Source organism: Colletes gigas, unplaced genomic scaffold (genome assembly GCF_013123115.1).
Source record: "Colletes gigas isolate AHSC1104 unplaced genomic scaffold, ASM1312311v1 Colletes_gigas_Sc00023, whole genome shotgun sequence".
In the NCBI taxonomy this organism is placed as follows: domain Eukaryota; kingdom Metazoa; phylum Arthropoda; class Insecta; order Hymenoptera; family Colletidae; genus Colletes; species Colletes gigas.
Window position 1 is genome coordinate 533287 of NW_025106652.1, and position 26342 is coordinate 559628.

The window sequence follows — 26342 nt, forward strand, 5'->3', positions numbered from 1 at the left end:
CTAGATTAAAAAGTGATGCTAGGGAAAATTTAAACAATATTATTATGTTTCGATCAATCCTTGATCTACCTAAATTTCATTCACGTGGAAACGAATAATGGTCAGTTATGTCTCCGAGTACAGCCTCTGGCCACATGCAGTCGCAACCACTGGCGATCTCTTTGACAAAAGGTTCCCAACATTCGCTGTCCCATCGTCGCCTTACCAAGTATAGAGGTCGACCTCTTTGCACGCAGTGAAATCCAGGGTGTACGCATTTCTAAAAGAAACGGTCTCGTATTCAGTATGGCAGGAGGAGTAAAAGAGTTCTAAATGCAAGATGGAAGGAAATACTTCTTTTTAAAGAGGTTTGTAGTTGTAACCGTTTGCGATTCAATTTTGTGCCCTCGCAGTTTATCGAACACTGTGGTCTGGCCGAAGTTTTTGTTAATATGTGCGAAGTAATAATAAAGTTTAAATCGGCATTGTTCCATTGATTATATTAATCTTTTGTCACCGACACACTCCAATTTTAATTAGATAATGCCGGTAGCTTATTCCGTAGAACGAGTGAATCGCAGAGAATTAATTACTCGCGGTCAAAGTCTCGCGCGGTTGTAGTTTCATCGCATAATTGTAATAAACACTTGCACCGAACATAAAGATCCGTCACGAAGGCAGCGGCTATAAAATCTTGCCTTCTGTAAGGTATCCAAGCTCTCTTGGCATACAAAGGACAAATAAACTACCAAGCATTGAAAGCTAATACATCGAGTGACAGTTTCTTTTACAGATCGCAGGAATTTTTGTTTGGAAGGCAAAGAAGCGAACATTATCTATTATGCATCTACCTGCTTCGATGAACTCATAGTGTGCTGGCTGTTGCCGTGAAAAGAGTTATTTTTACAATAGACTTCGTAGTAATGCGGCGGTTGGTACTCGTACTCGGTATCTTCTAATTGCACCTTTCTCGTAACGATTTCGCAAAGATTACGGTAACCCTGTGGAGAAAAGTAGACTGTCACAGACGAATTTTAAGGAGGCGTTTATTTCTCGTCGCATACAAAACCGACCGACAATAAATTTCTATTATCTCTATCTAGGGGTTGCTGTTCGGTTTGTTTTTTTTCTTGTACTTCGTCGTAGTCTTCTTCCGCCAGATAAGAGACGTCCCGAAGAAGAGGAACGCTCTGACGAGGATGGTAAGAGTTTCGCGTTGTTCCATCGTCTCTTTTTGGTCGAATGTAGTAACTGACGTTGCACCTCTTGCAGATCTCATAAGCATCATACCCCATGATCGCGACGGCAGCAAACTATAAATCACAGAGAAAAAGAGAGAGAGAGACAGGTAATAGAGATAGAAAATTGACCTTTTATACTGTCAACGTCAGTTTGTTATCTGATAAAGTGTTACTTCCTTCTAAAAAAGCAGAAATAAGAAACGGTTATTTGAAGATTCTATGGAACGAAATAAAGTATGGTCGTATTTGAGACACGAGTTCGTGTTTTATGATAAGAAATATGAAAAGTGAGAGTGTTAATGCTAGGACTAACGTGGACCATCAATAATCGACGATCGTTCTACCGTTTTGTCAGTTACATTATTAAACGACTGATTCACTCCACTTCCATTCCCACTTGGCAGAACCCTCCGCGCACGATTTATGCTTTATCAAGTTTGATAGGTCTCTAACACTGACTGAGACCTCCGTCGAAGCTTGAATTTTAACGATGACGCAATACAATGTCACAAAATACGATTAAAGAACATCAATGTCATCAGAAACGTTGCAATTCTTTCTCGCCTAAATTGAGTAGTAACCACCTTTCTCTAAGCGGTATAGCTCGTTACAAAAGCTATAATTTGTCGGCAGATCTTGAAATAACCGATTACCTTGGTCAAACAATATTTATTTCGCTCAAAACTGCCATAGACGAGTGGAGATTACTTTTCTAGAAATTTAACGCATTTCATGGGAAGCATGGAAACAAATAAGATAAAGAGTCAAATTAAGAATCTAAGAAGATTGCCAAATAAATAAGAGATGCATATCACAATTATGGAAGAAGTTAGTTTTTTTCAGTTCTTCCAACGATCCTCGAAATTCCAGTTAAGTATCGTGAAATGAGGAAGATGATGAACGTCAATTGAATAGTGACGTCAGAAATCAGCATAATGTGTTGACGAATCTTTGAAGACGATGGTAATACCGCGAAAAACAGTGTGAACCGGTCAGCAAGGTCGATCGTGATTGAGCTGACGTGCTTCGCGTCGTATGATATAAATTAGTCTTCCCCGTGTCGATCACTATGATTCGCCGGTGCCTTCAAACTGACCACAGGCACGGTGTAGCATTAACGAAAAAAAAAAAATAGACTAAGATATTAAGAAAAGATGTAGCATCTTTAAGAAATGATGAATCAATTCTTCAATTCTTCTCCCTTTCCTCGTTTCCTTCGTTAAAATCCTCTCCTTCTAACTGGATAAGTAACAACGGTGTAAAACAATTATAATATCTGTTATAGTTATGCTCCAACAGTGGCCACGTCATCGAGGATAGTCAAAGTGAATTATTGTTTGAGCAGAGCAACAGAAATCGTCTAAAATACATGTTCTTCTGCCGTTCGAAGATCTCTTTCCATGCCCATAAAATGCCAATGCGGTGCAAATGTTTGGTATAAATTGAATAAATTAAAAAAGAAAAGTATTTAATTATTGTTACACAGGTATGCTCCCTTAAGGGGTTAAAGAAACATCAGTAGCTGCTGCGAAGCAACCGAAATTAAAAGCGAATTAACACTTTCAGGAGGGGACCGGGAAGCACGGAGGGAGCCGGTGGTCAGCTTGGAACGATATCAACGCGTATTCTCCACGCGGTGGCACGTCGGTGTGCGGTAGGTAGTTATCCAATTGACAGTGCCCCCGTCTGACATAGTTCAGTCGACGGCGAACTCAGGATGATCCGACCACGTCTCTGGCAACAGTGACGTTCTTTGCACGGGTCTGCTGTTCCGCGAGCCCACCGAATACGCCGTTAACCACCGCGTGTTCAGCCTGTTAGAGACGGATCGTGGAAGAGGATCGGTCGGTGACTATTGGGGAATCGGGATGACGATTCCCGGACGGACAACGATGGACGCGATCGCGTTTTGGGACCGGGTCGCTGGTCCAGTGAGAACGAACCCGGTCAAGGTTGACCGTTGTCAGTGAACTGGTTCTTTTTTTCTGGCCGCCGATAGAGATCAACGTTCATAGGAGAGAGCTCTGACGAGCAGGATCGACGGCTACTTATCAGACAAACGCATCCGCGCGGGGAGGGGGGAGATGCGAGCGGATCGGCGCGATTGACATGGCAGCCGATCTGTACTCGAATGGAACCGTGAAGTCAACGTCCGGCAGGTGAGATAAATTGATAAGGAGGCCGCGATAAGGTGATGCTCTCGCTAACATCGTCTGTTAATCGTCGACTGGTGGCCACCTTCGGTCTGCTGATAGATTTCTATGAACGATCCGTGATCTCAACCACTGTCGTTACGAGTTTCAAACGATACGCTTCGGATAGAAAAACCAGACTTTGTCTTTAGACAGTTGGGTACTACTCGATTCAAAGAAATTCATTTTCCTTAAGGTCTCGCGTTAACATTTTCCTATGCGGAATTATAAAAAGAGTGGATTTATGTAAAAAGAGAATTATATCGTTGGAGAGTACTTCCCACTGCAGGATCTTCTCTGTATCTTCGTTTAGAACAGCTTGTCCCAGTTTCTAGAAACATCCTGTATAACGTTTCGAGCAATTAGGGGGTCAGATTTCTGGACGGTTCAACGGTATGAACCAAATAGAACAGTTAGGCGGTCAAACTTTCTGTAACTTGGCTTCTGTAGCTTCAAAAGCGTTGGATATCTTTGTGAACGATACGCTCGTTCGAGTAGGCGATTCTTTAATTGGTTGTCGTTGACTTTGGGTAAACGTTGGAAGGACAGGTGTTCTTCGTAGTAGATTCGACCAGAGCTTTTATATAACGTTTTGGAACAATTATTTTCGTAGATTTATATTTCCAATACTTTCAGTTGCACGAGGTTTGCTTGTCAGTTTTCTGATTTTGAAATGATTCACGTAGAACGTGCCCGAGCGTGATTTCCCTGCTTTTTTATGGCAATATTCATGACAATGAAACGGTTTAATAGCCGTTACGGCTGTCCGAGTTAATAACCAATTGACCCTCGACTGCTCGAGCAAAGGTTCCATTGATGAGGAGTACCGGTTAGCAAAAACTTGAGGGGCAGACAGTTCAAAATTTTCGTTTGTTGCAGTAAACTGTTCGCCAGCTTCGTCTCGACGATCAGGCTGTAGGGAAACTGGGGTGTCCAGTGCGTCCGATAGGGATTCCCATTTTCAGAAATAAGCAGAGGAATAGGAAGTCAACCATTCCATCGTTTAATTCAGAATCGTCAGATTGTTTGTTTGTTTCATACGTGAACGCCACTTGACTCTGTCTCGATGCAAAGTCATTTCAATAAATCCGCATGGCGTCGAGAAAGTTCGTGTCAGTAATGATTCGTCTATTTAAAGAAACATGCAAGCATTGGGAACGATAGATTGAAATATCTTGACTTCGGTTATTCTTCGTTGGTATACCGTTGGAGTGTCGTTCGATATCAAGTTTTGCGGGGGAAACTTGGATGCGTAAGTAAACTAGAATGTCAGCTGAGCACACAAGACTATTGTAGTTAGAAAAATGCACTAAGGCGCAGTTGTCTGTGTTCCTCGTTTTTCCACGTTTTTCCCGGCGTAATTTTCCAGTTTCTCTTGCCTCCGTTTCATTTTCTGCGTTATCTGAATCGTCTGCGTCGCATTCGAACCATTTACAAACCAAAGGGATTAACTACACTTTTTTTTAACTTTTTATATTCAACGTAAACTTGTTTAATAATTATACAGGGTGTTCGGTCACACCTGGGAAAAATTTAATGGGAGATTCTAGATGCCAAAATAAGACGAAAATCAAGAATACTAATTTGTTGATGCAGGCTTCTTTAAAAAGTTATTAACGTTTAAAGCTCCGCCCGTACTGAATTTTTTTCTAGAAAGTGGGTAGGATTTCGGGGGTAGGTCTATTCACCAAAAATTATTATAATTGACCCCCGCAACCGAAAATAATTTTTCTAGAACGATTTGAAATGTTTTTTTTCCGTCGAAAAATTTCACATCTCTCGAATTTTGTTCTCGAAAGTCGGTAGGATTTCGAGGGTATGTCTAATGACCAAAAATGATTGTGAGTGACCCCCACAACCGAAAATAATTTTTTCAGAATGATTTGAAATTTTTTAATTTAATTTTTTAATAACATTTTAATGAAGCCTCAGACAAGAAATTGGTATTCTTGATTTTCATCTTATTTTGGCCTCTAGAATCTCCCATTAAAATTTTTCTTAGGGGTGGCCGAACACCCTGTATACTATAAATTGACAAGAAATTTTAATTTTAAAAGGAACTTTAAGAAAAAATGTATACAATTTTGTCAATGTCTTCGCTTTTCCTTTTATGGAGTTAGTTGTTCCGGTAAATGAAAGGTACATTCTATACTTTTACGTTTCGAATACTGTTGAAGACTCTGTAGTGTCGGACGCAAACATACAGCAAAATAAATGTTCTCGTAACTGTAGAAAAAAACCCCCTAAACGTAGACGAATGCCTGGCTTAATAACAATAATACTCGACACGATGAATACCTTGTATCATCAGTTGCCGCCGCGAATTCTTCGCAGATACGTTAAAATGTCTCGTTTTCTGAAATTATCTCAAACGTGCTGTGTTCATAGATAATTAACAATGATCGTTCGATTCCATTTCAAAATTGCCATTGTAAACCAATCGTTCCAACTTCGTTGTCGCCACAAAACACTGTAAGACTATTGTATACGACGTCGGTATAAATATTTTTCAACAAAAGATCCTTTAAAAGAAGATCGTAGACTTTTTAACGAACTTTCCAAAAACGTTACGCTCCCATTGTTGAAGCTCACTGGACTTCATCAAGTCGAGATTCCCGTTCGGTTGCAAAATCTTTTAATCAGAATAGACGCATTTTACGGCAGAATCGGGGCGAACGATATTTTTAAGTTAACAAATGGTGCAACAGTTTGGCATGTTGAGAAGAATTGCAACAAGTCAGGCGAACACGCAACGCATAGCATGAAATTGTGGACGGGACGCGCCTCATGAACGGGAGCGATTCGCAGAGAAGAGACTATTAGACTCGTTAGTTTAGGAAATCAATTAGATTCCTCGTCCCAGGCGACAAGGACGTACCAAGAATTCCGTCGAAAGTTTACGTGACATGTTTACCGTCGTTTCTAGATGCTATTCGCCCCACATTGCCAGGTCCGAACCAACAAGTGCTCTAATCATTCTGTTTTCCACTTTGCAAAACTGGACGCTATATTTCTCTTTCAATCTGCAAGCGATTATGGCTCGGCTGAACACAATGATTGTATAATTTTGTCTCTTGGAATCGGTAGTTCAAAACCAGAGATTCGACGTGGTCAGGGCTCAGTGAAATGACCAAAAACAGGAAAATAAGCTTTTGGAATAAAATAAGTGCTTGGTACGCTTTGAAGCTTTTGCGATATCGAATGCTTTACAGAGAAGTAATCGTTTAGAGTGATCATTTGTAGTAACTTGTTTGCAAATTTGTTACTGAATCCAGTCGTTAATTAAAATACAATTAGACTAATATATGTTTTGTTTTGTAGAATTTACCTCGGCACTTTCTGTTCGTAGACCGAACTGTTCATATTGCAACAGAAGTTCTTGCAGTGAACGACCTGTTTCGGTTGAAAGTTTAATTTGCTGGCCAGAACAGCGACTTTAATTCAAGTTTGTAGTCGGCACGGCTCGCTACCTACGTTCGTCTTGCACGATCCTATCAAAATTTTCTTTATCTACCCTTTTCTTCCTAAAATAAAGTAATAAATATTTCCATAATTTATCTCGAAGAAAATATTCGTTGCTGCAGATATTGCTTCTCCAAAGTATTTGGGATTTGAATTAATATCATCAGAAGAATTTAAATTGTAAAGTAGAAATATGCAAGATGCCCTTCACGGTATGTCATACTTAAGACAAGAAGCTATATAAACGAGGAATGCACACGAGTTCCATGTGTTTAAAGAGACAATTAGATCATACTGGCAAGACATTTTTACTAAGATGGATTTAAACCTGTTAGCAGGCCGCTATTGACGTGTACAAAAATATAAGCCCTATCCGCCGGTCGACTTATATGTTCAAATTATACAGCAGATGTACATTTAAGACCTTTTCCTACTTCAACATTATTTAGTTTCTCAGTTACAATTTTCTTCATTGTATTTTCAAATGTTTGATTCTTATCTAAAGTATTCAAGTACTAAACAAAGCAAAGATTTCTTAGAAGCAAAGAGGGACAGCCGCTGAAAACATCCAACGGTCCATTCCCTATCAGATTATTTTTAGATAGCAAGATAGGGTCTACCCCTTGATGCTGGCTAAAAATAGCCAGTAAGGCCAATCCAGCTCCAATTATTCCATTTAGGTATTTAGGTGACAATCGACTGACCGCCAATTTAGAAATATTCCACACGCTGACAGCCCAGGGACCTCAGGCAGAGATGCGGACGAATGCAAATAATATGTCGGCTAGTCTGGAGAGTATCGGGTCGAATGCATCTTATAATTTATGCTTGGAAGAACTATATTTTAATCCTCTTTACCTCACAGAAGTAGACTTTGTTAGCAGAAATTTAACATTGTTAAAATTTTCCTAAATGCATGTAGGAAATACAATAATCAAGATACTTTTGATATTTGAGAGTGACTTTCAATGATGTCTGTAAACAGAAATAAGTTTATATGTCTGAATATTATTTGCAAATTCATGATAATTAAATGTTACTTGAATGACTCTAAACGTTGAGAAATTGCTGCAAAGGATTGTGGAAAATTTATTAAACGCGTTGGATGAAATTACAAATTTCAATGTGTTGTATAGTGTACTAATCTTTAAAAAAAAATCTAATATAACTAAGATTAGTTCTTCAATATGTTGAACTCTATAGATTGCATTTGTATTCTACAACAATATCAGTATACAATGTGCAGCATTTGCTACATTCTGATGGTTTTTGTTCCACGAACGAGTTTAAACGCGAAGCCTGGTAATATGCAACCAGTATAACGTGGCTGTTTCTTTGGGTGTAGAATCGCGGGCAGCATGAGGCAACGTAAGACCGGTACACTTGGCGCCGCGGCGCCTATATCTACGGAAGAAGAGAGGCTGAAGTTCCAAGACAACAGGTTCTTAACGACTTTGGTACTTGGGAAAAATAGGTGAGTACGCGTCTTGTTAAATCGTTTTTCCAGCGATTCTCTGTTCATCGAAGCGCGTTTCGATTCCAGTTCTAACACACTTGTTCTAAAACGTGACACATCGATTTCAAAGGAATCGACATTTGTCTTGGATCAGTAATAATAGATCGTTAAGCGTGATCACGTGTTCTTTTCATCGTTCTTCGATGTAAATTTTATCAGAAACGGTACCGTTCAAGTACTTCCGTTCCTTAATTATATTCGAAAACGACCTTAATCTTTCCAGAATCTATCATCATTTTTGCAATGACAAATTACAAGCTATTTCTTGAACCACTTTTCGTCAGCTTCTTACATCAAACAGTAACATCATAATATTTATCTTACGCCCGCTAATCGCGATAATAGTTTGCCCGTTTGTTAAAGCTGTACGTGGCACGGTAAAATTAGACAAGGAAACACTAAATTTAAGCGCAATTCACGTTGGAAATTAACACGCGCGTTTAACATTCTTTTGAACGGGTTATTACGGTCCGGCACGGGGAACACGGAGACGTACTAATAATTCGATGGTAAACAACGTAAGTTTTCTTAATGACGTAGCAGTACGTTCATGATAATTAAAGTTCTTAAAGGCCGTGGGCACGCTACATCAGCGAAGATCGCGGTTGCGTGCGCAGTATTTATAAACGTTTTGCAATTCAATTTGTTTATCGACGTTTTAACGCAAAGTTTCTCTTTCGACATTTTCGACAGTTGTAAAACCCTTATTGGCATTGAAAGAGCATTCCATTACTGGTAACAATGAAGCCAATTTATTTTTTATAACTCTTTTATTTCAGGAGCGGGTCCAGAGGGGCGGCCGCCCCTCCCTCAAGAATCATGAATCTCTAAAAAAATATATTTACTACTAGCTTTTGCCCGCGGCTTCGCTCGCACATGAAACCGTTTAGTTCCCTCGGAAATAGATATTATTTCTCCATAAAACCTTTTAAGCCCCCATTCACCACTATAGAGTTTTAATTTTATGTCATGTCGCCATCTTAGATTTCAAAATTGATACCATTTTCGTAATTAACGTCCCACAAAACCTTCATAACGACACCCATACCGATATTTAGGCGTATTTACACCATTGCAACGGTTTAGTGATAGGATAATAGTTACGTATTTAGTAATTTACATGTTAAATTTGAAGATTCTAGATCCATTTATGGAAATAAGGCAACTTTCATGCGAAATAAGTGTATCAATGAGCATTAAGACCAAGTTTGAAGCAAATCTGACCACAAATAAAATATTCCTTATACAAACCTTTTCCATCCCCTTAGGGGATGAATTTCGGAATATCCTTTCCTATTCCTTGTATATGTCATAAAGGAAACCTCTGTGCAAAACATTAGCTTTTTATGTCCAAGGGCTTATTGTCAGCCTGGGCGTTGATGAATCAGTAAGTCAGACCTTTCATTTTATATACAGGGTGTTCGGCCAGTTTAAATGTTGCCACCTCTAGGAAAAATTTTAATGAGAGATTCTAGAGGCCAAAATAAGACGAAAATCAAGAATACCAATTTGTTGATGGAGGCTTTGTAAAAAAGTTATTAACGTTTAAAGTTCCACCCATACTGAATTTTTTTCTCAAAAATGCGCGGGATTTTGGGGGTATGTCTATTCACCAAAAATGATTGTAATTGACCCCCGCAACCGCAAATAATTTTTCCAGAACGATTTGAAATTTTTTTTTTCGGTCTAAAAATTTTAGCACCTACCTGATTTTTTTTCTCGAAAGAGAATAGGATTTCAGAAGTATGTGTATTCACCAAAAATGATTGTAATTCACCCCCGCAACCGAAAATAATTTTTCCAGAACGATTTTAAATTTTTTAATTTAATTGTTAATAACTTTTTAAGAAAGCCTCAAACGAAAAATTGATATTCTTGATTTTCGTCTTATTTTGTCCTCTACAATCTCGCATTAAAATTTTTCCCAGGGTTGGCCGAACACCCTGTATAGATTTATTTTACATATGCACTCATATAAATTATTTAAGCCCCCTCTTCCAAACAAGTCTGGATCCGTTTCTATACTATTTTAAAGTTCGAAACCTGTTTGAATTTTGCAATTTGTTAATAATAGAACGTTCCTTTCAAACTCTGCTTCTAATTATCGATTCTTTCACGAGAAGAGCAATTGATCGAACTTTTCGTTTCTAATTGATCCTTGGAAGTTTAACAAATTTCAATGTTGAATATTTCGTAAAAGAATGTTAGTGTATATTTGAGCAACCTTACCATAATGATGTAATTTATTCGATTCATGACGATTATATTTTCCTTCGTGCTTCGTATACAGCGAAAGCCTTCGGTTCGAAATTGTAAGTCGAGCCACTATTGTACAAACGAGCCTTCCTCGATCTCGTTTTATATAGCGCACAGGACCCAAGCAGATCGAATCGCCTGTCATTTCCAAGCTGGAAAAATCGTCGTTAGAGATCCCCGTGCAAATAACGAAATCTGATATCGTGACAGACCTGTCGCGTTTGATTACTGACCGTTTAATTGAATTCTGTAATCGTGCTGATTGAAACAAATATCGGTATCTACGGGCTCGTGCTATGCAACGCCATCGTCGGTCAGTCACTTCTCTCTTTCTCGCTTCCTTTGTTTCGTCTCTGTGCGTGTTTATTTCATCGTCCGCGTTGTCCTTCCCCCCATTCGTCTTTTCTTACGTTTCTCTGCCATCGCTGTCTCCGATTCAGTTACTGTTATCCTCGTCGCTCTTCCCCGGCTCTCTCTTTCTTCCTCTGCATTTCTCCGCCGCGATTCGCGTCTCCCTTTAACGCGCTTCTCGATATACGCGCGAACGACGACGAAAGCACTTCAATTACTAATCGCGGCGAGCGTGCTGTCGACGAAGTTTGTGGTGGGATTCCACTTTGACAGACGGGCCAGGATTAACCTTAATATCGCGGTCACGTATCACGCGACGCTCGTTCTCTCGCCGAAAAAATATTTCCAACCGTTCCGGCAGTAACGACGGAACGCGCGCGCCAGACTGCAGTGCTTATGTCGGATAAATCGTAATCTCTGGCCACTCGACGCCCACCGGGAAACTCCGGTGAGTAAAGGCCCGACAGAGATTTTCGAGAAAGATTTTCGAGATCGCGTTGTTGTTTGGTCTTCCTTCGATATATTCAGTTCGATACGCGCTGTCCCCGATCGATCAACCGATATCGGCCGGAAGCGAGACTCTCGGAATTTTCTCCGCGCTTCTATTTAACTCGTTCATTTCCAGATAAAATTCTGAGAAATTTCTACGAGATTCTGTTTTCAGATGATCTAGCACTCATTTTTGTAACCTCGTCACATTTATTTTTCTTATCATTTTACCCTGGGAATTAATTTTTTTAGCTCCTGATTAACCCCACGAAAGGCAAAGTAAAGAAATTGACAAAATAATATATATTCTTTCTGTGAAATATTAAGTATTATAAATTCCTCTTGTTTTAATTTAGTCTATTTAAATTTGTAGGGTGGTGTATGTGTAGAATGTGGATGAAAGATTATGTTGGATTGGAGGAGTATTGTCAGGATGCATGGATTGTACAGGTTTTAGAGTGTAGCATAACCTATTATAATCCTAATTTAGAAATAATAAAATTCTATTCTATTTTATTCTAATATACACTTTTTTTTTAAGGTCCCCCTTAAAATTTAAATTTCTGTTTGTCAATTTATAGCGTTGAGTATAATTATTAAGGAAATTTATTTTAAAAACTTCAATAAGTGGAGTTAATTACTTCAGGTTGTAAATGGCTCACATATAGGTGACGTGGCAATCGCGTTAATCTAGGGTGAATATTCTAAACTAGAAACATTTTAATTATTCTATGAATCGAAACCACGTTTTTATTTTCAATATCTTTTTAGGGATTTACAACTAAAGACGAAATTTGATTGGATACTTTTTTTTAAATTCCTTTGGGCAGATTCTGAATAATTGTGCAACAGTAATTCAGAGAGTAAAGACAGAAAGTTCAATGGTTTACAAATAGAATTTATTACGCGGACTGTTCCTTTCTCGAAAAAAGATCAATCTACTTAAATGAATCGGATTGGGTGCTTGCGTAGGCTGCGTCGACGCTTTGTCGACGCATTTATTTTGACAAGATTACATGTAATTGAGACTTGATAAACACAATGTCGTGGCCTCTTTAATGCAATCCAGCCCTAATGCGTGCATTGTTTGTGGATACAAACCGGTCTGATGTTTTCCTTCGTTCAACGATTTTACGTATTATTATTGATTTACGTTTAGCTCGATTAACCGAAGAATGCTTTTGTTCTTTCATTCCAATATCTTTATGGTAGGCATCATCTTAGTTATTCTATGCAACCCACATACTACAAATGCAATATAGTGCAAATGAAATCTCAAAGTTTAAACATTTCGGTGGGTCACACGTTTGTCACTGCGTCAAATAATAATCAACAAACTATAACATAAATCGTCAGGAAATAGGAAATGTGTATCAAAACCGATATCGGCGATGATTGACATACAGTCAGTTACGAAAGTTTTCGTACACCCCGTAAAACGGTCGTTTTAAAGAAAATAAGCAACAATTTCATATAATATTATGACTATTTATTAATATGTACAATATCATTAATTAACCTATACAGGGTGTTCGGCCAACCCTGGAAAAAATTTTAATGGGAAATTCTAGAGGCCAAAATAAAACGAAAATCAAGAATGTCAATTTCTTGACTGAGGCTTCATTAAAAAGTTATTAACAATTAAATTAAACAATTTCAAATCGTTCTGGAAAAATTATTTTCGGTTGCGGGGGTCAATTATAATCATTTTTGGTAAACAGACATACCCCCGAAATCCTGTGCATTTTCGAGAAAAAAATTCAGTATGTGTGGAACTTTAAACGTTAATAACTTTTTAACAAAGCCTCCATCAACAAATTGGTATTCTTGATTTTCGTTTTATTGTGACCTGTAGAATCCCCCATTAAAATTTTTCTCAGGGGTGGCCGAACACCCTGTATAAAAATGTATTATTTTTTAAGAATATTTTATGCAATAAGAAAAAAGCGAAATGTGTATATCACAAATGTGTTCCTACACTAAAATATGAAGTTAGTACATTTAGTAAATCTAGTAAATTTTTGTTACATTAATATTTTGTCGGTCCTCCTTTTGCCTCTAAAACTGTTTCTAATCTTCTTGGCATAGAATGGACTAATTTAGTTGTATTCCTCTTCCAATGCAGTTTTAAGGCTTTGTCTATTTGTTATCTTATGCTTCCTGATTTTGCATTCCAAATAATCCCATACGTGCTCTATAGCATTCAAATCTGGTGATTGAAGTGGTGAAAAAAGTTGTTTCGGGACATTGTACAGTATCCATTCCCGAATAACATGAGCTGTATGCTTAGGATCTTGGTCTTGTTGGAAAATTCAGTTGTTTTCCAGTCCCAATTTGCCGCATCATTTTTTAAATGGCTTTTAAGTATATCTAAATATACCCATCGATCCATAACAGAATCTACAAATACTAAATTCCCAACTCCCGAGGTTATCATTGAGCCCCAAACCATAACGGATCCGCCACCATGTTCTAAAGTTGATACCAGGTTTTTCAAATCAAATGTGCCGATTTTTCTCCATATTTCGCCTCTTTCATCTGCTTCAAAAATGTTATACTTACTTTCGTCAGTGAATAATACTCTTTCCCAAAATTGTATATTCTCGTTTTCATGTTTTTTTGAAAATTCAATTATCTTAGAACGGATGAGGTCACTGACTAAGGATTTCTTCCGCGGCACATGACCACGATATCCAGATTTTCTTAAAATTCTTCGAATATTTCCAAGGTGTACTGTTTTTCCAAAATCATTTTGTACCTTTGCGGCTTTTTTGGAGGACTTACTTTTGGATCTTGGCGAATAATTTGCAGTACAGATCGAACATCTCTATTACTTAGGATTTTAGGACGATCACTACATGTTTTATTTTCATATTTGCCAGTTATTTTGAATTTTTTTATTATGTACTGAATAGTAGAATGTTTTCTGCCCACAATGTTAGCAATTTCACGTAGAGATTTCATCTCCTTGTACAATTTAACAATTAATTCCCGCATTTCAACGCTTGTTTCTCTCCTGGAAGCACTTATTGTCGCTAAATGATTGTTAGACATCTTTCAACTGAATCACGACGTCATGACAATGTAAACATTATCGGGGAAGCCCAGGTATTATGTTTCAAAAATTTACTAGATTTACTACCTTCGTATTTTAGTATACGAACAATTTTATGACATATGTACATTTCGCTTTTCCTCATTGTATAAAATATTCTTAAAAAAAACAATAAATTTTTATGTAATTTAATTAATAATATCATACATAATAATAAATGAAAAACAATATTATATGAAATTGTTTATTTTCTCAAGAATTACTATTTTAGGGGGTGTACGAAGACTTTCGTGACTGACTGTAGTTTCTTATCTGATTTCCTGTAAAGAGTTCTACAAAACAAACGTTCTTCGCAGGAAAATTTCGCCGGACGTTCTGCCCTCCTGTTCCCCGGGGATATTCCGGCAGAAGTCTTTTCGCGCCTCGACACCGCCGAGGAACACCGCTGCAAGCTTAGACTCCGCCGCGGCGAACAACCGTAATCGCGCAGGCGTCGATCCGAGTGGTCCACGTGAGCCGAAAACATCTAACAATAGCAGTCGCACAAAGTGCAGCGTGTTACTGCTCGCGCGAGGCGCCCGGGGTGCCAGCAAGCACGCGCGTCTTGGCACGGCACTGGCGAACAAAATGGCGTCCTCGAGCTCCACCACGGTCGTGCAGGGCTGGCCGAACACCAAGGACGACTACGAGCTCAAAGAGGTTATTGGTGAGTAACGTTGCCCCTTCGCTTTTTTCATCGCCTCCGACCTAGTACAGGCTCTGCGGACTTCTCCTCTACGACCGTTTCCCTGTCTCGCGAAATACAATCACCGGGTCTTCGTCGACGAACCCTTGCTACTTTCTTGACGTTATCGAGAGAGTTTCCGGATTCGTCGAGAACGAACATTAAAGAAGAATATGTGAACTCGAAGTCGTAACGGTCGTTGTATTATTTCTACGCGAAACGCGACGGCGGTCGATCGCGACACGTTGTCTACGTTTACGCGGCCATCTCTCTTGCTCCTGTTCCCTACGATCGCTGTCTCGCTCCCACTCGAGGATGCACGTATACCGGTGTCCGATACGTCCTAACCTAGTTAACATGCTGCGAAAGGGAGCCAACAATTATGCCGCATGCGGAATTCGCGCGGTCGTCGTCTTTGCGAACGATTGTGAATCGGCACGAGGCTAAGATATCGCAATTCGAAATGCGAAATAGGTTATGTCGTCGGCTGTTGTTCGGTGATCATATCCATTGCGAATACTTGTCGAATGGGAAGAAACTTTGGGAATATTCTTTAGCAACAAACGCTTAAAACGTTCGAGAAACACAATGCGGAATTAATTGTTAGAAATGCAATGACAATGCATCTCTATACCGCAGATATTTTGTTATTTAATTTTAAAGGCTGACGTATTTTATTCAATCCATTTTTATTAAATTATATTAGAATAAATCGTTTTTTTTCTCTGAAAGAAAAGTCTGATAAACAAAACCTATTTGACTGTGTTGAAGTCTGTTTAATTCTTTCTCCGAGTTTCCACTAAGGAAATCGTCGAGTTTCGATGTTAATCAAAGAATCGTGTGAAGTGAACTTAATCTGCAATTATGTGCCTAGCTTTAGTATATATAGTTCATCGTGCAGTGGCACGTGGCGTCGATTGTGACGTTTAATGCGTCAAACAGAGTCGGGCAAATTTTATTCGCGGATAACGAATAAAAGTTTTGGGGGTAATACGCAAACCAACTTCTATTTACGTTTCGCACGTAAATTTGTTTAAAAGTTACACACATATAAAAGTACGTTTACGAATAAATTTTAAATCTGTATTCGTTATTCGTGAATAAAATTTACCCAACGCGTCAAAGTACTGAATAAATTTTGTCGATGTTCAGGCATTTCTCAATATTAAATTTTTCCAAAATCTTCAATGAATATTTAACACGTTGTCTGTTGTGTAACCTGCCGGTGGATCATGCCTTTTTTTAAAAGAATTTCTCGACTCCTGAATAAAGAATTCTTTTATTTACTATAACTACTATAATATCGATATGTTAATTTTTGCAGAACAATTTGTACATTTAAAAGAGCACTTACGTAATGTTTGTTAGAACCTTGTAGGCTACTAATGTGTCACATACATAGTAAAAATTCTATTATACAATCTATTATAAATACAATATATTGTTCTAAATATTTGCGAGCTTTATTTTATAATCGTTAAAAAAGTGTTCGTTTAATATTTTTTAAATACATGTAATTGTATTGTTTAGTAATTATTTACGTGGTCATTGAATCTCCGTGGTTTATATTCTAATGTTTTTATTTAATTGCAGGTGTGGGTGCGACCGCCGTGGTACACGCAGCATTTTGCATTCCACGACAGGAAAAATGCGCGATAAAAAGAATAAACTTGGAAAAATGGAACACGAGTATGGACGAGCTGCTGGTGAGCATCGTTGCGTTTAATTTCGTCAGAAAAGAGTATTGCAAAATTTGCTGATGACACATCGATATGTGCTGAGTAACACATTGATTCATATAGATTATTTATATTATCGAAATTATCGCTCATAAGTGATCTGTAAATATATCTCATTGCGTATTCATGATAAAATCAACTACATTGTTCGATAAGATAACGTTGCAATAGTTATTATCGTATTCGTTCCGATTGTATTAATTCATAGATTTTTTGTTTTACTAGCTTTTGCCCGCGGCTTCGCTCGCACAGGAAACCGTTTAGTTCCCTCGGAAATTGATATTGTTTCTCCATAAAACCTTTTAAGCCCCCATTCACCTCTATAGAGTTTTAATTTTATGTCATGTCGCCATCTTAGATTTCAAAATTGATACCATTTTCGTAATTAACGTCCCAAAAAACCTTCATAACGACACCCATTCGGAAATAAGGCAATTTTAAAGCTAAATAAGTGTATCAATTAGCATTCAGACCAAGTATCAGGTAAATCCAACCACAAATAAAATATTCCTTATACAAACGTTGCAACCCCTTTCCACCTCATTAGGGGTTGAATTTCAGAATATCCTTTCTTATTTCTTGTATACATCATAAAGGAAACCTCTGTGCAAAACTTCAGCTTTTTATGTCCAAGGGCTTATTGTTAGCCTGGGCCTTGATGAGTCAGTGAGTCAGGCCTCTCATTTTATATGTATACAGGGTGTTTGGCCACTTTAAATGTTAATAACTTTTTAACAAAGCCTCCATCAACAAATTGGTATTCTTGATTTTCGTCTTATTTTGGCCTCTAGAATCCCTCATTAAAATTGTTCCCATGGTTGGCCCAACACTCTGTATAGAAGATAACTGTTACGTATTTGTAAATTTTTTTTAAACACACTACGTGGATAAATTTCTCTTGCTCTTTGCGAATGGAAAATCTGTCTTGTTTCGTATGATTTTTATTTACGATCAGCGTTAAATTTTGGAGCGAAATATCTGCGTCGCCTAACTGTTTTTGTCGATGTTCAGGCATTTCTCAATACTAAATTTTTCCAAAATCTTCAATGAATATTTAACACGTTGTCTGCTGTGTAACCTTTTGGTGGATCATGCCTTTTTTTAAATGAATTTCTTGATTTCTGTATAAAGAATTGTAAAGTCTAATAACGATACGTATTATCTTTTGCAGAAAGAAATACAGGCCATGTCCTCCTGCAACCACGAGAACGTTGTCACGTATTACACGTCTTTCGTGGTGAAGGAAGAGCTCTGGCTTGTTCTAAGGCTGCTAGAGGGTGGTTCTCTGTTGGATATTATCAAACATAAAATGAGAACCACCAATTGCAAACACGGGGTGTTCGACGAAGCAACGATAGCTACCGTGTTGCGAGAGGTGCTCAAAGGCCTTGAATACTTTCACAGTAACGGGCAAATACACAGGTATCTCTAAGCAATTCTTTCTTTGCCTTTCCTAATCGTTTTAACCGCCTTTCGTGCTAAACGGATCAAAGAATATTAAAGACGTTTCTAAGTTCGTCTTGAAAAAAAAAACTGGTCCTTTCGATGAAGCACAAAGTAAATGTATCTGATGCCCGTATACATATAGACAAATTTTAATAACAGAATAATATTAGGGACATAAAAGCCGGTAATATCCTACTAGGAGAAGATGGCACAGTGCAGATCGCTGATTTTGGCGTCAGTGCTTGGCTCGCAACAGGTCGAGACTTGAGCAGACAGAAAGTCAGACACACCTTTGTGGGGACACCATGCTGGATGGCACCAGAGGTCATGGAGCAGGTGAGAGAGGAAAGTAACATTACAACTTCTTAGCTTGCGTTTTTTGTGTCAATATTTGTCTTGCATTCGTTTAGCATACGCTATTTGTTAGGCATTGAAAATTGTATTAGGAAATAGAGGCTTAAAACTAATTTCATTCGCCATTTGGTTACTTTCATTTTCATGCAATATCTTCATATTTCATAGTAACGAAACAATTCACAAAATTCATTACAACAAGTCATAAAATTCCGCCAAGCATGCACGTTAAATAACAAATCTTACATAAATTTCTTTGAAGATAAAACATTATTTAGTCCTTACGAGTTATATAAAATATGTGAAATTAAATGACTTTCATTTCATTCGATTTGCAGAAAGTAAATGATGTTTTGTCTTAAAGAAATCTTTCCAAGGCGAGCAATTTGCACAATGAATTACTAACAAATCCAATAATTTCTATTGTGGAAATTACGCTATAGAACAATTTTTTTTTTTATTTCTTTGCGAATCGAGCAAAACATGTTAAAATCTTAAAAGCACGTTTTAAACTTGATATTGCCGGTCTCGTCCAACAAGTGCCTTGTAAAATCAATTATAATATGCACATAACTTTGCAGGACCATGGCTATGATTTCAAAGCAGACATTTGGTCTCTCGGCATCACCGCGATCGAGATGGCCAGTGGTACAGCTCCATACCATAAGTATCCGCCGATGAAGGTGCTAATGTTAACGTTGCAGAACGATCCGCCGACTTTGGATACCGCCGCCGATGATAAAGATCAATACAAAGCGTACGGTAAAACATTCCGAAAAATGATCGTCGACTGTTTACAGAAAGATCCGACGAAGAGGTAGGAATTCACTTAAATTTATCTACTTCGGTATAAAAAATTCGTGCAACGATCATCGACGTTAAACAATTTTATAGACCAACGGCGACGGAGCTACTGAAACATCCTTTCTTCAAAAAGGCGAAAGATAAAAAATACCTGCAGCAAACCTTAGTAGCCATTGGTCCTAGTCTGGAGACTCGCGTGCAGAAGGTAAGTCTACCGATACCAAATACAGTGAAAACTTGATAAATGTCACTACTTCGGGTCCGGTCAAGAACACTTATGGAATAGGAGAATCGTTTTTCGAATTTGATTGTAGTTTGCCAACGCCTCGAACATAGAAAGAGTTAGTAGCTAAAAAAGAAAGAGAGATTGAAAACCGGATTTATCGCCCCCAGTTTAAATATCCGTTACACATTACATTTCATTGTGTGCCAGAACGTGTTCAATTTCGAGTAAAATGTCTCAGTGGAGTTAGGGAAAGGTATTTAATAGCACTCCCAAAACATGTACGTACTCTTATCTTCGCAAGGTCAGAGGAGAGTACATTTATCGAACAGAGGTAGCTAACGAAACTTCCTATCTCATAAGTGTTACCGTTTCTGATCACTTACGGAACAGTGCAAGCGTTCCGTTTGAAAATAGCTACCTTCTATTCGATAAATGTACCCAGCACCTCGACCCGTCGTTCTTTGATGTTTCTGAAGATGGAAAAGAATAGCACAAGAAGGATAAACAAAGAGAGAAAGACTTGCAAGTACAATATTTAAGCCAATATTATGCTACCAAATATTGACCGATTTATATCATGTTTAGTCTCATTTTAATCGGAAACATCTCCCCCACATGATAATGAAAGGACACCGCACAGATCTTATGGAAAATGGCACCCGGTTAAATTAGCTGAACTTTTGATATGATGTAGTTTATGATATCTTGATGAAAAGTTCCAATGGGACCAAGCTCCGTAAATTGAACAGTTTCCGAGATACGGGGGTTCAAAAGTCAATAATAGTGCGCCTTATTCTAGACTACGATGTTTGAGCATATTTGAGTGTAAGAAGCACTGTTGTGAACCCTGTGGGTCCTCAAATATTACCCCTTGATCCTCTGACTCCCATTCAGGAGCCAAAATAAAAAAACGCCAAGAAGGTAAAAAATGGTTCTTTTTTTCATTGTACAAATATGAAGCACCGTCGACATTAGTATTACCCAGTGTGCACCACGAGGAGGTTGCTCGATCGGATTTTGCACACCAAGGCGGCTCTGAATAGGGCCGTTTTTATAGTTCTCTCTATTCGACCATAAGAATCTCAACATTCATATTGTCATGATGCCCTCTATTAGCGTAGATTGAAACTTCGTTGATAGATAACAGCCTTAGAAGACTAGAGGTTTATTCACGATTTCGTAATCGTACCAAACATCAAGTTCTTATTTCTCATATTCCCAAAAATGAACTGGAACTAGAAGTAGAAATAATAAATGGTTACTACTGCATCTGTCAATCAGGTGTCAAAACATCGGGTACATGCGCACATATTGCAAGTGTTTTAAGGTTTTTAGGATTTGCTTGTTATCAAAGGCATGTCAAATATTCGGATGGTAATCTTTTAAATGCGTCCAGAGATGCCGCTAATAGACACCTTCAAGACAATATGAATGTTGAGATTCCTATGGTCGAATAGAGAGAACTATAAAAACGGCCCTCTTTAGGGCCACATGGTGTGCAAAATCCGATCGAGCAACCTCCTCGTGGGGCATACTAGGTAATGCTAATGTCGATGGTGCTTCATGTTTGTACAATGAAAAAGAGAACCATTTTTTACCTTCTTAGCGTTTTTTTATTTTGACTCCTGGATGAGAGTCAGAGGGTCAAGGGGTCAAGGGGTAATATTTAAGAGCCGACAGTACAACTACTGAGTTTGAAGGGGTCAAATAAATGGACAGTGTACAACAGTGCCTCTTACATTCAAATATGCTCAAACGTGGTAGTCTAGAATAAAGCGCGCCCATTATTGACTTTTGATCCCCCGTATCTCGGAAACTGTTCAATTTACGAGCTTGGGCCCATTGGAACTTTTCATCAAGACATCATGAACTACATCATATCAAAAGTTCAGCTAATTTAACCAGGGGCCATTTTCCATAAGATCTGTGCGGAGTTCTTTTTATTAACAAAGAGTAAAAAATAAAAAACTTTCTACTGTACAATAGTGTGGTCACACTGACAGGGGCATTTAAACGAAGGTGACGAAGGCAATAAAGATTTTTAAAGAAAGCCGCTACGTTTTCGCTTACACTTCGCCTCACTGGTTCAAGGGGGATGCCCCGAGTGGTGGAGATAAAAATGTATCATTTACGGAACAGCTATTGAGGACATTTATCGAGTCTCCACTGTAGTTTCATCTATTCGCAGGTTAGAAATCGCACAGTGTATATGATTCCTCGTAATTATTATTTTTTAGGCTTCGAAAAGACAACCGGGCACGTCCGGTCGCTTACACAGAACAGTCACAGGCGAGTGGGTTTGGTCCTCGGAAGAGGAGGAAAGCGGAGCCTCTAGTGGCGATGAAGGCAAAGAGGCTTTACCAGTCAATACGATCGAAAATCCTAGTAGCGAGGAGGAGCCCGATGAAGAGTTCTATGGGCAAGTGAAATCTGCGCCAAGTCAGCTTCTTGTACAAGCTACCGAGCAGAATATTCCCATAAACTTGGTGTTGAGATTACGGTACGCGATACTGAGCATTCTATGGTTACTTCAGTTATGCCTAGTTTTCCTTCCAATTTTCCTATTGGATCACTTCTAACAACACGAATTTAAATATCCTATACTATTTAGTCCTGTTTTTATTGCAGACGCCCCGAAACACACTTCACCTTTGAAGACAGTCCTGAGTATGTTCCTTCCTTATTCTCAATATTGTTTCCACAATCACCGTTCGATACTTTCTCGATTTGCGATGAATCGTATAACATCGCGATGCGATTTTTAATTACATACGATTCTATTATAGAAACCAGAAACGAGAGCTTAATGACATTAGATTTGAATTCGCGGTTGGAGTGGATTCCGCCGAGGGCATCGCAGCAGAACTAGTCGGAGCAGGTTTAGTCGATGGCAAGGACATTGTTGTAATAGCAGCAAATTTACAGAAACTAATAGACAGTGCCGGCCAGTTACGAACAGTAACGTTTTCACTGGTACGTTAATCTTTATTAACATTAGAATTTGCTTGTCTCGAGTTTCGGATAAGATGGATTAATAAGAAATTACGTTTTCCAGAATTCTGGTCACGCAGCCAACGAAGTGCCAGACGACAAAGCATTAATAGGATTTGCTCAGATCTCCATCACTGATTAAACGAACTTCCATCTCGCGTTCTGAAGTCTCAGGATACAGTTCTTAACCACCGTTCAGAGAATGGGAAGTATCGAAAGCTCATCGGTTCCTTCCTGATGGCTTGGAGTGACCGACTACAAGAGGATAGCTCCAAGAAACTTACGAATTCATAGCACACCTTTCTGTATCGCACTTTTTTTACAGCTTTTGCTACTTTCACTTCTTCCAAGTTCGAAACAAAGTGCGACAGAGCATTTTAGACACAGGGCGTAGGTGTACAAGACCTCCGTAATAAACTGTACGTCGGTTACCACGAACAACTTGGCAATGTATTCAAAAGCGGCGTACAGACAGATCGTCAGGTAACTACGAGTTTGTAAATGTATTTTTTTGAACCCTCTTGTTCCCGTAAAGTTTTAGAAACCTAATGGTACTAAGATTCTCAATACTACACTTTTAATGAACACCGTGACCTCGACTAATTAAATAAAAATGTAGTCATTAGCGCCGTTAGTAAAACAGTTGACGTTAAATATTATTTTGTTCTATGAGATGTAATTTAAGGTAGCGAGAGGGTTAAATCGAATTTTAATCGCTGAACTCGAATCATTTGCGAATCTTGGTGCGTACGCGATTATGCACGCATAAATAAGGCACGCAGAACGGACAAAAGGAACAGTATCATCCGTACTGGCTTAAATATCCACTTGCTCTAATCATTAATGGCTGTAGTTCCATATATTCTCAATCTATATCATTCATATTACATTAATTCCTGTAAATATTAGTATTCGAATCGTTTGTTAAGTTTACCATTCTATAAGAAATACGAACACAGAATTTCAAATAACTAAGCAAATGAGTGGCAAATTTGTCTTCGGAGATGCTCAAACATTTGACTTACTTATTTGGGATAGCAGGCAAACACACATTCTTATACACAGTTAAGAATTTAGTTACAGACATAGGATGTATGCTGAACATGTTTAACGCATTCTGTACTAAAGCGGTCATCAATTTCTTGTATAATACATAAATTGTTATCGTATTTCCTTATGCTTGAACGCTACAGGATCCGTAGAACACACGAAAGTACTAATGGAACGTGTTTTGTACTTAATTAAATAGATTTACGTTAGCGGATTTATTATTATACGGCTTCGTAGAGGCGGACAAGTTAGCCGAGAAAATGTTCCACGTGTCTTAAAAAAAAAAGTTTTAGATAATGAGCACACAGATATCTTTAGAGCAGAACTGTCAACCCTTTGCAGTTTTATTTTGCACCGGCCTCAACATTGTATCCAATTGTACTCTGTGTCGAACGCGATATAGAATTTCTTATATAACAATTATTTATATGCGTTAAAAAATATTTGTTACTGTGTTAATCCTTTGCACTTTATTCGTTCGACATATTGAAATATAGTTTTGTAAAGGACCAAAAAATGTGAAAATTGTGTTCTATCGTTAGCATACCACTTTTTAATTTAGAAGTAAAATAAGTCAATCTTGCAAAGGGTTGTAAACAAAAAAAAAAAAAAAATAGAATGCGTCGGAGTCACATTACAAAATTTACCGCGAGGGTGCAACAACTTAATACTCGTTTAACTTGCAGTTGAAAAAAAATCGAAGTCGATCACGAATTAGGCACGAAATGAGTACATTATTGCGATTAGGTTACTTCGAAATCAATGTGATTCTGGTATTTAAGATGATAAAGGAAACAAATATTTTTTCGCGACGTTAGGAATCGATAACGAAAAACGTATCCGAAAATAAATTTGTTCGATTGAGTATTTATTGCTTGAAGGGGGTTTTGTGAATAAAGTCTACGATTAATCTCACGAATAAACATTCTTTTTTTTTTATTTTTTAGAAATTCTTTTATCTATTATAAAAAAATGAAGACTAATCGTCGAAGTTTTAGCATATACTAAACAGATTTTGATAAATTTGTTTGTATTTGTTATCATATGCTTGCGAGTAAATGTTACCGAAAAGATGCTATTGTTCATCGACTGGGATGTTTCGCTTGTTACTTTGTCTAATTTTACGTTTGCGCGAACGATTAGTCGACTGTAATCGATCTAGAAACTTAACACAGTGCTTACCAATTTTACTATCCTCAAAACTACACTGATAGACGACCAAATTAATAGTTGTATAATTTAAAAAGTATTGTAGTCATCAAAACGAAGTTGTCTCATGGTTTCCATAGTGTCAATCATTCTACAGGCTCGAAAAGATTCTGAATGAGTTTATTGCAGGTACTAAAATGAATTTAAATAACACTTTGGAGTGTAATTATTGGTTGTTTAATGCTCTCTGCCATTTTTGAAGACCAAAAATATATGAAAAAATCGATATTTCAAAAGATTTACAGTAGAATATCCTCTTTACATGGTCACAGAAAATTAATTTTGAATAGTAAGCATCGTGTTAGCGCAAACATTATTTAATTATTTAATTTCGAAGATTCCTTGCTTAATGAACTGTGTTGAGATTATGTGATAAGATAATGGAAACTAAATTTTAATTGAGTCTTAGCAAATCAATTGTTTTTGGTAAAAATAGTAATAAATTTTTATGAAATCAAAGATTCGACTTTAAGAGTATTTTATATAGTGAACAATGTGTGCCAGAAAATGATCTTTTATGTTATTCTTTATTTTTATGGATACGTGACAAAATAGTTGTCACAGGATAGGTACTTGAGCGATTCATCTCGACTGCAAGTACAATTTCATGTAAGGACGTTTTCTTTTTGGTCTTTTAATGGTTGAGTCTACAAATTGCCAACAACATAACAAGGTCCACGACCCGTTTTATTCCTTCCTTAACTATTACTCACTCCTTGACGCTCTGCAGGATCCTGGGGGACCCATATATTATAGAAGTGGGATGAGTAGATTCGACCAAAGTGGGCCCGCCAACTTCCCTGAAGTTCTCCGCACCAGGCCACTACAAAGGCAGTGGTAGGAAAAGGTTAAATTAACGAAAGAAAATGAATAAATTAAGAAAGTAATTACGAACAACGCTAACGATGCAACCGTAAAAATTATCGATGGATTATAATTTTATCAACGAGAACCAGTACAATGCATTACTTTACGCCATTTAATTTTTCATTACGGCATTTTTATCAGTTTCTGACCGTTTCTAAGATACAGGTTGTCCCAGTTGGACGATACGATCACGCGTGCGCCCATCGTTTGAAATCCAAACCCCACGGGAATCTTCTATAGTTTTATTTCAGTCTTGATAGAGCGAATCGCGTTTAACCAACTGTCTTCTGCGCCACTGTTACAAGATAGACTGTCATAAAAGATGTAGTGGCTAAACAAATCCTAGTAAAAAATTTATGTCCTTGTTACTGTTCTGTTCCGTTGTAATTAA

General features: G+C 37.9%; 2 protein-coding genes across 3 annotated transcripts; one reads left to right on the plus strand and one right to left on the minus strand.

Annotated features, from left to right (window-relative positions):
* LOC122401230 lies at positions 1-11383 on the minus strand. 2 transcript variants are annotated; one of them, XM_043403226.1, is made up of 5 exons: positions 10880-11383; positions 10620-10798; positions 1053-1292; positions 831-980; positions 1-259 (listed from the first exon to the last, which is right to left on the minus strand). In XM_043403226.1, exons 2-5 carry the CDS (start codon positions 10644-10646, stop codon positions 77-79), a joined length of 600 nt encoding a protein of 199 aa, XP_043259161.1. In that variant the 5' UTR covers positions 10647-10798; positions 10880-11383; the 3' UTR covers positions 1-76. The 2 variants fall into 2 exon arrangements, with proteins under 2 accessions (XP_043259161.1, XP_043259162.1); XM_043403227.1 differs by having other exon boundaries at positions 10620-11383.
* Positions 2807-25359, plus strand: LOC122401229 (serine/threonine-protein kinase OSR1-like). Its single transcript, XM_043403225.1, has 11 exons — positions 2807-3379; positions 8220-8348; positions 14898-15247; positions 16859-16971; positions 18176-18426; positions 18621-18786; positions 19386-19621; positions 19699-19813; positions 22072-22334; positions 22621-22807; positions 22890-25359. Exons 1-11 carry the CDS (start codon positions 3330-3332, stop codon positions 22965-22967), a joined length of 1938 nt encoding a protein of 645 aa, XP_043259160.1. The 5' UTR covers positions 2807-3329; the 3' UTR covers positions 22968-25359.
* The last annotated feature ends 983 nt before the right edge of the window (positions 25360-26342 follow it).